Source organism: Pseudonaja textilis, chromosome 7 (assembly GCF_049901715.1).
Source record: "Pseudonaja textilis isolate UNSWEBS1 chromosome 7, rPseTex1.2, whole genome shotgun sequence".
Classification (NCBI taxonomy): Eukaryota; Metazoa; Chordata; class Lepidosauria; order Squamata; family Elapidae; genus Pseudonaja; species Pseudonaja textilis.
In genome coordinates, this window is record NC_141996.1 from 8,725,152 (window position 1) to 8,739,525 (window position 14,374).

The 14,374-nt window shown below is 39.7% G+C and overlaps 1 protein-coding gene across 1 annotated transcript in view; it reads left to right on the plus strand.

Moving 5' to 3' along the window:
* TMEM135 (transmembrane protein 135) overlaps window positions 1-14,031 on the plus strand; it is a 154,695-nt gene extending 140,664 nt beyond the window's left edge. Inside the window, exons 10-15 of the mRNA XM_026706815.2 lie at window positions 5,298-5,465; window positions 6,575-6,638; window positions 8,856-8,932; window positions 10,445-10,543; window positions 12,253-12,320; window positions 13,480-14,031. Of these exons, the coding sequence (XP_026562600.1) occupies window positions 5,298-5,465; window positions 6,575-6,638; window positions 8,856-8,932; window positions 10,445-10,543; window positions 12,253-12,320; window positions 13,480-13,618 (615 nt within the window). The 3' untranslated portion in view covers window positions 13,619-14,031. The remainder of the gene's footprint in view (window positions 1-5,297; window positions 5,466-6,574; window positions 6,639-8,855; window positions 8,933-10,444; window positions 10,544-12,252; window positions 12,321-13,479) is intronic.
* The last annotated feature ends 343 nt before the right edge of the window (window positions 14,032-14,374 follow it).

Consider the following 14,374-nt stretch of genomic DNA (forward strand, 5'->3'; position numbering starts at 1 on the left):
CCAGCCACATACCACTACAATCCAAACTTCTAATAATCAACACAAGAGGCTGTTGTTGGTTAGCTTTAATTGCAAACCTCTTGCATTGATTTTGTTCACAATAGTCTCACGTAATGGGGCTTAAATTTCATTGCCTAGACATATTTTCAGCAATTACTTCCCTCACGGCTACCAGCACACACTAGCCTCTTTAATCACACCCAGAATTCTTGTACCCTGGCCCTGTAAAGTAATACAGAGTAATCAGCACTATAAATAAATCATCAAGATTTTTTAAGTGCTCCATTTAAAAATAGAAAACAACCTCCTTGAAAGTCAAGAAATTGAAAGGGTCATTGTAAATGAGGCTTGTGTTCCCTTTCTCACAATAATCAACCAAGGAACTCTTGAACAGGACAAGAGAGAGAGAAGGAGGGAGGGAGGAGAGAGAGAGGGAGAGAGAGAGAGAGAGAGAGAGAGAGAGAAAAGGAGAGAGGGAGAGAGAGAGAGTGTCTAGTTATTATTCCTCAGTCATTGATATTGGAGTTTAGGTACCTCATGATCCCCCAAAGACTCAGATCATCTTTATCCTTGACAACTTTACTGCCAATCTGAGTAGTAAAGGAGTGGTAAACTTTGAGTTTTTAAGATGTCTGTGCCAGTTGTTCTAGCAGGTGATGTCATCAGACATTCATCTGTTTGTACACTTATTTTGTTAGCTTGAATGGAAGTGTTGTGAAGTACAGGATTAAAATTTCCGTGTTAGCTGGATATTGGATAGTCCTTCTTTGTCCCTAATTCTGGAGACCACACCTGATATTTCTCCTTTGAAGTTGTGGTTCCTTTGGAGGCTGGTGTCCCTACAGTCTTGCCAGTTGGCCCCAGGATCATTTGCAAATTGTCTCTCTCTTTTCCTATTCAATAAAATCTTCTCTTTCCTTGGAGTTGGGTTTTTTTTTTTTAATTTTTACTTCTTTGAGAACCTAGAAGCCGTAGTTTTTGCCTATCTTGATTTGAAATTGGGGTGTTTAAAAGGAAACCTGTCAATTTATTATTTATTGGTTAAATGTATATACTCCCCATCTCGCTGTCCAAAGTGACTCTGGGCTGCTTAAAATACAATAAGAGAGTAGATATAAAAACAATTATAAATATAGGAAAACTTAAAATTACAAAAATTAAATAGGCTAAGAACTGAGGACTGCAGGGGTGATATGAATCCTGGCAGCGTTGGCCAGTTTTGTTCCTATTTCATATTAATTGAGGCAAAATTCAGTTTCTTTAAGATCATTTCCTTCTGGTTGGAAACATGGGGATTGAGATTTTTTTTAGACGAAGACAAGCAATTCTGATATTCTTCTAAGGCGGGTGTCAAACTGGCGGCCCACGGGTTGGATGCATCATGTGCAGGCCACGCCCATCCCAGCTCCGCGAAGGGGGAAAACGTTGCGATATGTCATGTGATGGCAACATGTTGGCGAGTTTGACGCTCATGTTGTATGGAGATCTTTGGACAGAATTAGCAGCTGCTGTTTGCTAAGGAAAGCCTGATGTGGTTTTATTTTCTTAATGGGACAGTAGCCTCTTTAATCTGGAAAGAACAGCTACCAGCACTTTTTCTTACCTGTCATAGCTTTCCTTTCTGCCAAAGAGGTTGCCTTGCCATTGCTGTACTTCTTTATCCATCACCTTTTTTCTGGCATTCCCTCTTTCACTCGTGAACAACGTGGATCAACCTACAATTGCCCCCTTTTCTACCTTTTTTAAGTATTGAAAAAAATATATTATTCCAAGTTACTACGATAAAGTAAGTATCATATATGACTAAATATATGGCTAAAGAACCAAAGAGGAAATAAAACTCTGTGTGCTATCGATAGAGAGATCTGATGGTAACCAGAATACCCAGGTTCTACACCTTTAGCTGGATGCTAGTTGCATTAAGTTGGATGAAACTCACAATATATGTACAAGTAGCCCTTGACATACAGCAGTTCATTTAGTGACCATTTGAGGTTATAACGGCACTTGAAAAAAAGTGACATATGACCATTTTTCACATCTATGACCGTTGCAGCATCCCCATGGTCATGTGATCAAAATTCAGGTGCTTGGCAATTGACTCATATTTACGATGGTTGCAGTGTCCCGAGGTCATGTGATTCCCGTTTGTGACCTTCTGACAAGCAAAGTCAATGGGGAAGCCAGATTCACTTAACAACCATGTTACTAACTTAACAACTGCAGTAATTCTCTTAACAACAGTGGCCAGAAAGGTCGTAAAATGGGCCAAAATTCATTTAACAACTGTTTTGCTAAGCAACAGACATTTTGGGCTCTGATGGGATCATAAGTCAAGGACTTATGATCCTAAATGAATTTGTGGTCATCCAGTACATTTAGATAGAAAAAATGTAAGATTCTCTCTGTCCAGTTGTGTCCAATTCTAGTTGTGTCCAATTTTGTTTCCTAGCTGAGGGAGCCAGCGTTACAGATAGGAAGGAAATTAACTCTGCAAAAAATATTAATTTCTTTAAACAGTTTTTACATTTACAACTTTTGTCTGCATATTGGAGGGGGTGTCCAAAGGAATTTTCCTTGAGATTAATGACACTGAAATTGTTTTGCCTTTTTCTTGGCTCAGTTTGGTAGCTTGCGTCATCTAATTCTGGAGCTGTTTGCTTTCAGATAAGTTGTACTATGCTTCGCTCTTGCACTTAGCCATGTTGGCACTAGTGTGTGTGTGTGTGTGTGTGTGTGTGTGTGTGTGTGAGAGAGAGAGAGAGAGAGAGAGAGAGAGAGAAGGGTTTAGAAATCTGATTTGACAGCCTTACAAAGGACTCCTGCAGATTCCCAAGAATCACATTACGTGAAGGCTAAAAGAAATGTTCAGAATGGCAGGCTCTTAAGAAAGAGGACAACAACAACAACAACAACAAAAAATCTACAATGTTTTTCAAACCTGGCAACTTTTAAGATGTGTGGATTTCAATTTCCTAGAATTCCAGCCAGCAATTCAAGGCGTTGAAGTCCACACAAGTTGCCAGGTTTTTAAAATGCTACTCTTAATGCATAGGCAGAAAGTTGAAAGAACATTCCTGAGAACCTTGATGTGGTTTAAGATGGTGTATGGACATGACCTGGAGGCAGAATAAACAGAGGTAAGACAGGCCGTAACGTCAGATGGATGACTAGACACCTAGGATCTTGCCTATCCTCCTTAGCACCTGAGCCTTTTATGGCATTATTGTTTCTCCGACCGTGTTTCCCTGAAAATAAGACCCTGTTTTATTATTTTGACACCAAAAAAGGCACCAGGTCTTATTTTGGGGGGATGTCATCCACTGGCTAACCTCACTTGCGTTGCATCACCCGTGGCCTCTTTTTCGCTCTCAGAGGCCTTCAGGAACTTCTCCTGCGCCCAGCAAGGTTTTCCCGAAGGCCTCTGCAGCTGATAGCAGAGGTCAGGATCGATCCGGAGCTTTGTTATCAGCTACAGAGGCCTTCAGGATAGTCTTGCCAGCCTTGCCAGCTGCAGAAGAAATGGGCTGGCAAGGCCAGTGCAAGGCCTGGTTTCAACTGTCCAAAGATAAGTAGTTGGGCAGCTCCACTCCCCCTATCCCCACCCTAGCTTAATTTTTACCTGTGTACTCAGGAGTGGGAAGGATCTTAATTTCAGGGTAGGTCATATTTTTGGGGAAAAGGGGTACTTTGCTGTCATCAGTGCTAAAACAGGTTCTTTCTCTTCCTCCTTGCTCACAGAATACCGAACTTCAAGTAAATATGAAAGTTTAGGCAGATTTCCCCATTCTCAAACAACTTTACTAGCTGTCAAGATATTTGAAAGCAAATGTTCCTTAATCAAATGAGGTGGGGGGATACTCCCCTTAGTGTGACTTGCAGAGTCCTACTTCAGACTGACGTTGTTGTGACTGTGACCGGCTGTAAGCTGAGGGCATAAACCAGTCCAGTATCTGATGTTTTTCAATATAAATCAAGTCTGCATTTCGATAGTTAGTTAGATGACCAACAAATAAGACACAAGAGTCACCCTTAATCTAAGATAAAAGGGAAAATAATAGATAATTCTAAAATACCGAAAAAGGGTTAGAGTTAATATAGGTAGTCTTTTGAGTTACAGTATCGCAATGGAGGCCAACATTTCCGTTGCTAAGGAAGACAGTTGCTAAATGAATTGTGCCTCATTTTATCATCTATTTTGCCACGCTTGTTAAGCGAATCACTGTGGTTGTTAAGTAAACCATATGGTTATTAAGTGAACCTGGCTTCCCCCATTGATTTTGTTTGTTGGAAGCCACCTGGGAAGGTTTGAATGATGATCACTTGACTTTGGGACGCTGCAGCTGTCATAAATACATACCAGTTGCTCAACTCTCAAATTTTAAATCACCTCACTGTGGGAATGCTGCAATGGTTGTAAGTGTGAAAAAGTCACACTTACAACTATTCATAAGTCATTTTTTTAGTGCAGTTGTAACTTTGAACGGTCACTAAACAGATGGTTGTAAGTTGAGAAGTATCTATATAGGTACTCCTCGTGAGTGGTGCAGTGGCCTAGAGATGGAGCTCTCGCCTCACAATCAGGAGGTATGAGTTTGATCCTAGGTAGCGGCAGATATTTCTCTCTCTGGGCTGAATATAACTCCGCATTGGCGACAGGAAGGGCAATGAGCCAGTAAATCACTCAGCTCCATTCAGTTGCCCAGACTCCACCCCGCAAAGGATTATGGGGTCATTAAAAGAAGATGGTGATAGGTACTCCTCATAAAAAGTGACTTATGACCATTTTTTACACTTAACAACCTTTCCAGCATCTCCATGATGATGTGATAAAAATTTGGATGCCTAGCAGCCAGTTCATACTTACGACCGTTGCTGTGTACCAGGATTATGCGACCTTTTGTGACCTTTTGACCAGCAAAGTCAGATTCACTTAACCTCCAGGTTACTAACTTACCAACGGCAGCGATTAATTTAACGACTGAGGCAAGAAAGGTTGTAAAATGGGTCAAAATTCACTTAGCAAATGTCTCATTTAACAACATACATTTTGGGCTCAGTTGTGGTCATAAATCAAGGGCTACCTGTATTACAGTGTACCGTGCAGACTATAGAACGGTACTTGGGGTGAGGAATAGGAAACAAACCAGACTGATACAATAATAACATTTTGAGAGAAAACAAGTCGGAACAACAAAGGCATTTAATTATAATTCCTGGTGAGTAGATATTACAGTTATTCCTTGTGAGTGGAGTTCCTGAGACTGTGTGTTTCTCTCTCTCATGGCACATTCTAGGGCTTCATTAGGATGTTTAGCGTCGGATACTTGATCCAGTGTTGCCTTCGCATCCCATCTGCGTTCCGACATCTATTTACAAAACCATCCCGGCTTCTCTCGCTTTTCTACAACAAAGAAAACTTCCAGCTTGGAGCTTTCCTTGGGTCATTCGTCAGCATATACAAAGTAGGTTTCAAAAGTGCTGAAAAATTAGAACGTGATTATGCTAAGCTCCTCATCTGGCCACAGCAGCTGCCGCCGTTGCAACCCTTTAGCTAAAAGTGCCTTTATTGTTCAGAGTGTCTCTTGAAGCTAAATTAAACATGTTATTTGCGAACAATTTTGAAGGGGAAAAGAAAAATAAGATGGCACTAACCAACCCGTTTTTTTTTTTAAAAAAAAACCTAATATGGATAAAAGGCTTAATGCTCCTTAGTGATCATAAGAGGGAAATTGGTGGGTTTCTGTCAGCAATTCGTAACCTCCCTAATAGGGGCAAGGTGGAAATTCACATGATTTTGCTTTCTCTTTTTTCTTAAGTCTTTATAACATTCCATTACTCAGTAAGCCAGGAGGGAAAAACAAGGACTGAAAATGTGAGGGTTTTTTTTAAAAAGGTCAGTATTATCATGGAATGGAAGCTTAGAATGGAAGCTTAGAATGGAAGTTTAGTTAAGTGGTTATTATAAAACCACCTCTAATATTTTTAATTAACTTAAATCTTAATGAATTTATGTTATTTGTTTGGTTAAAATTATTTTTTAATCAATTTAATTTTCTATCTATCTACCTATCATCTGTCTATCCATCATCTATTTATCTCTCTCTGTCTGTCTGTCTGTCTGTCTATCTATCTATCTATCTATCTATCTATCTATCTATCTATCTATCTATCATCTATCTGTCTATCTACCTACCTACCTACCTATCTCTCATTTCCCGCCTCCATTATTTTTACAAATAACTCCTCCTATTTTCCTCACAACAATTAGGTTTGCTATGAAAGCAAATCCCACTTCCTGTATATGCCCGTTTGGGTTTTTTTGCTAGCTTCAGTGCACAGCGAAAACCTTGCTTTCTCCTGTTGAACCAGCCTTTAACGCATATCCACATACAGTGCTTAGTTTATTTTATAATTCATAGCACAGGATAGCTATAAAATAACATTCAAAGCTGAAACCATAATCAGCTGTTTTCTTGGCTTGATTAAATTCTAAGTCTGTTATTGGAATCTTTGTTACTAGATTATTGCGTTGCAATGACAAAAATGTTGCCATGATTACTTAAAAATGCAGGGTACAAGCTGTTTCCTACGATGGGTACGGAACCTGGACGATGAAGTACACGCACTCATTGCAGGTAAATCTACATTTCCTCCCAACAGTAGAGACTCAGATTCCCATAGTTAGTAGTTTCCATGCCTCTCCCTAAGAGTGAAATGCCTCCTGATACTTTCTGGAGAATAATGTTGTGCATCTGATAGCGCAGAACCTGGAACCTCCACAAATGATTGCAGGGAAGCCTTGAAAAATTATAAAATTATAAAGTAATACACAAAGTTGGCATGGAGGCCATGTGTGGAACAGAATGTTTGCAGTATTGAAAAGTCAGGATGTTGGAACTGAGAGTAACGTTAGAACAAGTTGTAAGAACAGAAGGAACCCCAAGAGAACTTCTAAAGATAAAGGGTCCCCTCACACATACGTGCTAGTTTGTCTCCAGCTCTAGGGGTGGTGCTCATCTCCGTTAGAGCCAGCGCTGTCCGAAGACGTCTCCATGGTCATGTGGCCGGCATGACTAAAAGCCGAAAGCACACGAAACGCAGTTACTTTCCCACCAAAGGGGTCCCTATTTTTCTGCTTGCATTTTTTACATGTTTTCGAACTGCTAGGTTGGCAAGAAGTGGGACAAGTAACAGGAGTTCACTCCGTTACACGGTGCTAGGGATTCAAACCGCCGACCTTTCGACCTTTCTGATTGACAAGCTCAGAGTCTTAGCCACTGAGCCACCGCGTCCCAAAGAGAACTTGTAAAAGAATACAAAAAAAAAGTATACTAAGAAATAATGGGAGAAGGGACAGAGGATAGAACGGTTACTAGTCTATAGGTAGTCCTTGACTTACTAGCACAATTGAGCCCAAAATTTCTGTTGTTGAGACTTTCGTTAAATGAATTATGCCCCATTTTATGACCTTTCTTGCCTCAGTCGTTAAGTGAATCACTGCAGTTGATAAGTTAGCAACCTTCTTGTTAGGTGAATCTGGCTTTCCGCATTGTCGTTGCTTGTCAGAAGGTCCCAAAAGGTGATCACATGACCCCAGGGCACTGCGGCCATCATAAATATGACCGAGTTGCCAAACACCTGAATTTTAATCACGTGATCAAGGGGATGCTGCCCAAGATTGTAACTCTGAAAAAATGGTCACTAGCCACTTTTTTCAGTGCCCTTGTAACTTGGAGCAGTCATTTAATGAACTGTTGTAAATCAAGGATGAGTTAAGTAGCAGACTGAGTGTGGGGGCTATGTTATCATGGTGGTATCTTTTCCCACCTATTCTCATGGTGTTGAAAATCAACATTCATCCAAGGGCTCTCTGAGTGATGGAAGATTTAGGACAACACCAAAGGAATCACTTCTTCACATAGCACATGACCAGGGCTGGGCTGCTAGGGGGTTCGCAGGGGTTCGGGAGAACCCCTAGCTAAGATTCTGTGCAGTTTGGAGAACCCCCAAATTCTACTCCTGACTGGCCCCGCCCCCGCACACCCCTTCCAGGAGACCCCACACGGCCCGTTTTGGATGCAGGTAAGTGCAGGACACGCATGGAGGCTCGGGAGGGTAAAACAACTCGGAGTAGGAAGGCTGAACTGCGAGGCCTGAATGCCGTCACCCTCCTGGGGAACCGAGCCCCGCCCCCCGTGGGGCCATGGCCACGCCCACCCAGCAATCAGGCTAAAATTTTTGAAGCCCAGCCCTGCACATGACTGGAGTGTAGCATTCTCTACCGGTGATGTGATATGCATCATTTGCAGTGGCTTCAAAATGGGAGTAGACAGACAAGAGCATCAAGTTTTAAGTGACTCCTGACCATTACGGGAATATATTAGCCTTCTCCAACATGATTCTGTGGAGCCAATCGGAAAGGGAAGGCTGATCTGTTTCTACCTCAAGTACCTGAGCTCTTTATAAATCTTCAATGTGCAAAGATGTCTTAGTGGCATCAAGTTGTCCCAAAGGTGAGACAGGATGAACTAGATAAACCTTTTTCAATCTAGCTGGAGTCCCTTGCTGTCTATTTATTTGGGAACTGCTACAGTAGAATTTCATGTACAGTAGAATTTCATGTACAGTAGAATTTCATGTACAGTATCCAGAATTTGGCTAATTTTCTTTCTTTCTTTCTTTCTTTCTTTCTTTCTTTCTTTCTTTCTTTCTTTCTTTCTTTCTTTCTTTCTTTCTTTCTCTGTCTCTCTCTCTCTCTCTCTCTCTTTCCTTCCTTCCTTCCTTCCTTCCTTCCTTCCTTCCTTCCTTCCTTCCTTCCTTCTTTTTCTTTTCTTTTCTTTTTAATCACACAGGGCCCCTAGCAGGACTGTCAATGATGTTTTACAGAAGCACAACTATTTCAATGTACCTGGCTTCCAAACTAGTAGAGGTAAGCCTCTTTGCGCTGACAGAATATCTTTTCCTCAGGAATGGCAGAATTAGTTACATTCAATGATACTCCGGGTCAAGCTTCCCAACCATGTATTTTAAAAAATATTAGGATCTAGCTCTTAGCTAGTCTGCAGGGTTGCTTCTTAGAGAGAGATTCTGGATGAACTCTTGAGAGTTTTAAATCCATTGTTATTGTTTATTTTATTTATTTATTTTTATTTGTCAATTGCTTACAAGATACTAGAAATAAGTAAAAACATAGTTATGAATACATGGATACATATAAGAAAAATAAAAGAAACAATAGGACAGGGACGGTAGTCACGTTGGTCGGCTTATGCACGTCCCCTAAAGACCTCTTAGGGAAGGGGTGAGGTCAATAGTAGACAGTCTAAGGTTAAAGACTAAATAATAATAATATTGTATATATAATAATATATAGTAAATAATATTGTTATTATGATTATTACATTACTTTTGTGTTTTGCATGTACAGTGAGAGTTTATGAACCAGAGACAAATTCTTTGTGCGTATAATTAAAATTGGCCAATAAAGAATTCTGTTCTATTCTGCATTTTTTCTGCATTCTCTTCTCATTCCCATTCCCATTCCTTTCCTATTTCTTTCCTTGCCTTGCCTTGCTTTTCCTATCCTATGCTGTTCTATTCCCATTTCTTATTTTTTTCCTTTCCTTTCCTATTCCCATTCCCTTTCCTATCCTATCCTATGGTATTCTATTCCCATTCCTTTCCTATTCCTTCCCTTCCCTTCCCTTCCTATTCCTATTCCTATTCCTATTCCCATTCCCTTTCCTATTTCTTTCCTATCCAATCCTATCTTCTTCTGCGGCACTGAAAAAAGTGACTGAGGACTAATTTTCACACTTACAATCTTCGCAGCAACCCCCCCGGTTACAGGATCAAAATTTGGATGCTTGCCAACTGACTCCTATTTATGAGGGTCACAGTGTCCCGGGGTCACGTGATTTCCCCTTTTTCAATCTTCTGAGAAACAAAGTCAACGGGGAAGCCAGATTCACTTAGCAACCATGTCACTAACCTGACAGCTGCAGTGAGTTACTTAACAACTCTGGCAAGAAGAGTTGTAAAGTGGGACAAAGCTCACTTAACAATTGTCTCGCTTAGCAACAGAAATTTAGAGCTCAATTGTAGTTGTAAGTCGAGGACTACCTGTAATACATTTTACCACCCAAAGAGGGTTTTTTTTTTTTCCTTTTCAGATAAGGCCATTATGCCCACAGTCTAAAATGCTCACACCAGTGATCTTCATTAACTATGAATGAACCAACCATTCATAGGGATATTTGGGGATTATACCCAACTGATTCCACTATTGCTTTTTAAAAAGCCTCGTGGGGCCAAGACTTCTTGTATGGGTCATTTTTCTTGTGCCTAGCTTTGCATCATTGGTCTTTTTAGAAACTCATTCCCTTGCTTCCTTGATTTTTGTGCATGTGCATTTAATGTGTGCGTTTTTTAAATTTTATAGACTATGTATTTCAAAGGCATTGAAGCTGGAAAGGTTCCTTATTTCCCTCATGCAGACAGTATAATCTATGCTGTATCCACTGCCATCTGCTTCCAAGCTGTAAGTTTTTGTCCTTCGGGTTCGAACACTTTTGCTTATGTCTAACGTTGCTCATTAAGTCAAGTAAAAGGGATGTAGGTAGGGCAGTTTGTCCTAGACATTCATTCATACAATGGCTGCTTGACTCTATTTTACTTTTAAGAGGTTTTGTTAATATTTTCAGGCTGCGAGAGAAGAAGAGATGATCAAACCTGCCATTCCTCGGGACATCTTCCAACAGCCCAAACAACCTTATTGATATTTATGAGGAAAATATTTTGTAGTTCAGGATTGGATTGAGAGGTCCTTGGTGCTCTCTCAGTTTGGTGCTTTTCTTGCAGGCATTTCATTACCAAACTAGATAACATTCTCAGTGAACGGACGATATTACCTAATTTAGCAATGAAATGCTTGCAAGGAAACCCACCAAGCACAGAAAGCCCCAAGGACTTCACAACTGCAGTGATTCACCACATCTGTTCGCCCAATCATCTTGGGTGAGCTTATTCCACACTATGGCCTAAAAACATGGCACACAACTACTTTCATGTTACACAGCTCACCCCATTGTAAGGTAGCATATATCAGTGAACTTGGAAGAAACCGCCAACGTTTGAGCTCTGCATGTTTTATTCAGCAACTGTATGATTTAACATCCAAGAAGCAGTGCTAGCATAATAGCGCAAATGCTTTGCATCCAGGCCAGGATTGTTGATCTTTGTGAGAGATGATGGATTAGTGGTATTTATAAGAATGTCTTACCCAACCCAGTGTGCTCCAGTGTGATTTGGCCATAGCAAGTTGGCAAGGGCTATATGGCTGTGGCTAATTGTTATAAGCCCTTCATGTGATGCCCAGGTGGTACACAAGGTCAGTGATTGCTAGTAGGCTTCTGAGTGCAATTCAAGATAGCAATAGCACTTAGACTTGTATACTGCTTCACAGTGTTTTACAGCCCTCTCTAAGTGATTTACAGATTCAGCCTATTGCCCCAACAATCATTTTACCCACCTTGGAAGGATGGAAAGCTGAGTCAACCTTGAGCAGGTAAGATAGATGGCTGCTCACATAATAAGATACTATGCCAGAAAGGACTTTATAGGTGCATGAGCCATAGGGGCATAGTGGTTAGAAGGCAGTATTGCAGGCTACTTCTGCTGACTGCCTGCAATTTGGCAGTTCAAATCTTACCAGGCTGTAAAATGAGGACCCAGATTGTTGGGGGCAAAGAGGCTGACTCTGTAAACCACTTAGAGAGGACTGCAAAGCACTGTGAAGCGGTGTATAAGTCTAAGTGCTATTGCTATCTTCCATTGTTTCTGCCTGCCTGGAGTGCAAATGAGTCCATTCCAGATCTCTTTTTTTGCTACCTTGAGGGACTGAGGGCGAATGCCTTTTCTGTTTTTAGTCCTTGCCCTCTGGAACATCACATCATCTGTCCCCTCTCTGAAATATGGATGGTGCCCATTCTCCTTGGGTTCTAGGAAGTCATTAAGATCTGACTCTGATCCCAAGCTGGGTTTAATTGTTCATATATATGTGCTGTTTGTTGTTCTGATTATTTTAGTCTGTTTGCTAACTGTTTTAATTGGGGAGTTTTTTTGGAGGGGAGGGAGGAAGGCCGCATTTTGTAAGCTGCCCAGAGTCTGGTGGAGTGGGGTGACTATAGCAAAATATCGAATTGAATTCCCAAGTTAAAGCCATATATATATATTTGTTTTTTGTTTTAGGCTGTGATGGAAGTCCAGAATCTGAGACCTTCGTACTGGAAATTCCTATTGCGATTAACCAAAGGAAGGTGAGTAACTCTCAGTGGTGACATGTCCATGGAGATTCTCAATCATCCAGGTCATGGTTATCCCAAAGGTGCTATTATCCAAAAGGCAACTGGACTTTCTTGGAAGCTCCTTGGATGAGAAATGAAAATTTTTCAAAGAAAAGAAAAACTAACAGAAAAGTCCAGTTGCTTTTTGGGAAAAGTACCTTTTGGTCTCAATGTCCATTTCTGTAAGAAACATGGTAGGTACCAGACTTTCTTTTTAAAGGCATTTTGTGTTAAATGTCAACATGGTCAATCAACATGATTTAAAATTAAAATAAAAACCATTCTACCAGTGCAAAGCTTACATGAAGACTGGGTTTTCTCTTAAGTTTCCTAGTTTTGCTTGTGATCTTAGAGTTCCTTCACAGTTTTCATGAACAGAATTGTCCTTCAGTACATAAGATTTGTAGTTGTGCCCAGAAAAGCAATGATTCAGACAAAGAGTCACAATTTTACCAAAATTTTTAGTTTGTATGTTTTTTTTTAAACTTTCATTAGTCCCAAACAGAAATAGAATAATATTTCAGATTGCAACCTTTTCTCGTCTACTTGGCTAACAGAAATAACATTCACTGAAAGTTGGTTAGTCTTATATAAGAAGTCTAATAAAATAGTTTGTTTGAAACATTGGAGAAAAAATATATCAAACAGCTTCATCCCTGGAGGCTTTCAAGAAGAGACTGGACTGCCATTTGTCAGAAATGGTGTAGGGTCCCCTGCTTGGGCAGAGGGTTGGATTAGATGACCTGCAAGGTCCCTTCCAACTCTGTTAATCTAACATCTGAAATTTTTGAAGGCCTTTAACGGGATACAACTTCTCACCAAGACTACTGTAAAGAACATTTTAGTTGGGTTTATTTAAAAATGTGTTTGTCCTTTCTTATCATTTTACCGTAGTAGTGTATAAACATAGTAGCATGTTTATTATATTTCTCATTATATATCACTGCATGCTTCTTATAATAAATATATATAATTTCAGGATTGTTTTTCAGTGGGATGAACATGGTTCTAATTTCCTTTTTTTTTTCTGAAAAAAAAGTTAAATTCATACTACAGAGTTCATAATCTTGTTTTTTGTTGCTTTATTCCCTGAGTTATATAGAAAATTAATTTTGGATCTTTCATTTTCTAGATTCGGTGTCATGAACAGAAAAATATTGGATACATTTGGTACTGAAGCATCTAAGAATTTTAAGGATTTCTGTCCAGAACTTGACCCAAGATATACAGTGTATCCACCAGAGAGACCACTTGAAAAGTCTTGGAACTGATATATCCGTCCGTGATTATGTCTTAGCACTGGCTGTCCTAAAGAGTTAATTAACTTAATAGTCAAATAGATGGAAGACTGCTTGTGTTCCACATCAGTATTGTTTCAGTGAGTTATATTATACAATCAAAATACTGAAGCACCATTGCAAGGTGTGGCTTAATTCCACTTCCCTTCTTAGATAGAAGTTCTGGATCACTGGCTGGTTGACACAACCTGGTAGATTTTTAAAAATTGCATTATATATCAACGGATTAATATATGAAAAAGAATTTTTTTAAAAAATAAAAAGCCCAATGTGGTTTAAAAGATATACATTCACAGTTCACTCTGACTCATTCCAGTAAGTAGCTTTTTTAAAAAAAGAAAAAAATGATATTTTTACATTTAGAAATAAAAGATACGTAAAACAAATATATGTATATGTATGCTATAGTTGCAGATCAGATTCTAGTGGAAAAGATTTTCTTTTAGATGGATTTTGTTTTAAAGAAAAGATTATTATGGCTCTTGACAATTGTTTCAAAAGGCAATATCAGTACTTTATTTATACAACTGCTCTGTTTCTATCCAACTTTGGCTTTGAATACTATCTCCTGAGACCATCATCTCTCCAAACCCAGTTGCACACGAAGAGGTAAAAGGGTGGGGGAGAAGTTGGACATTTGGACTTCTCGAGAGGAATGTAGTAGTTTTTCAGTAGTTTGCATACATGAATGGAAGAGGGGAAAAATTACACTGTTCTAACAACATTCTT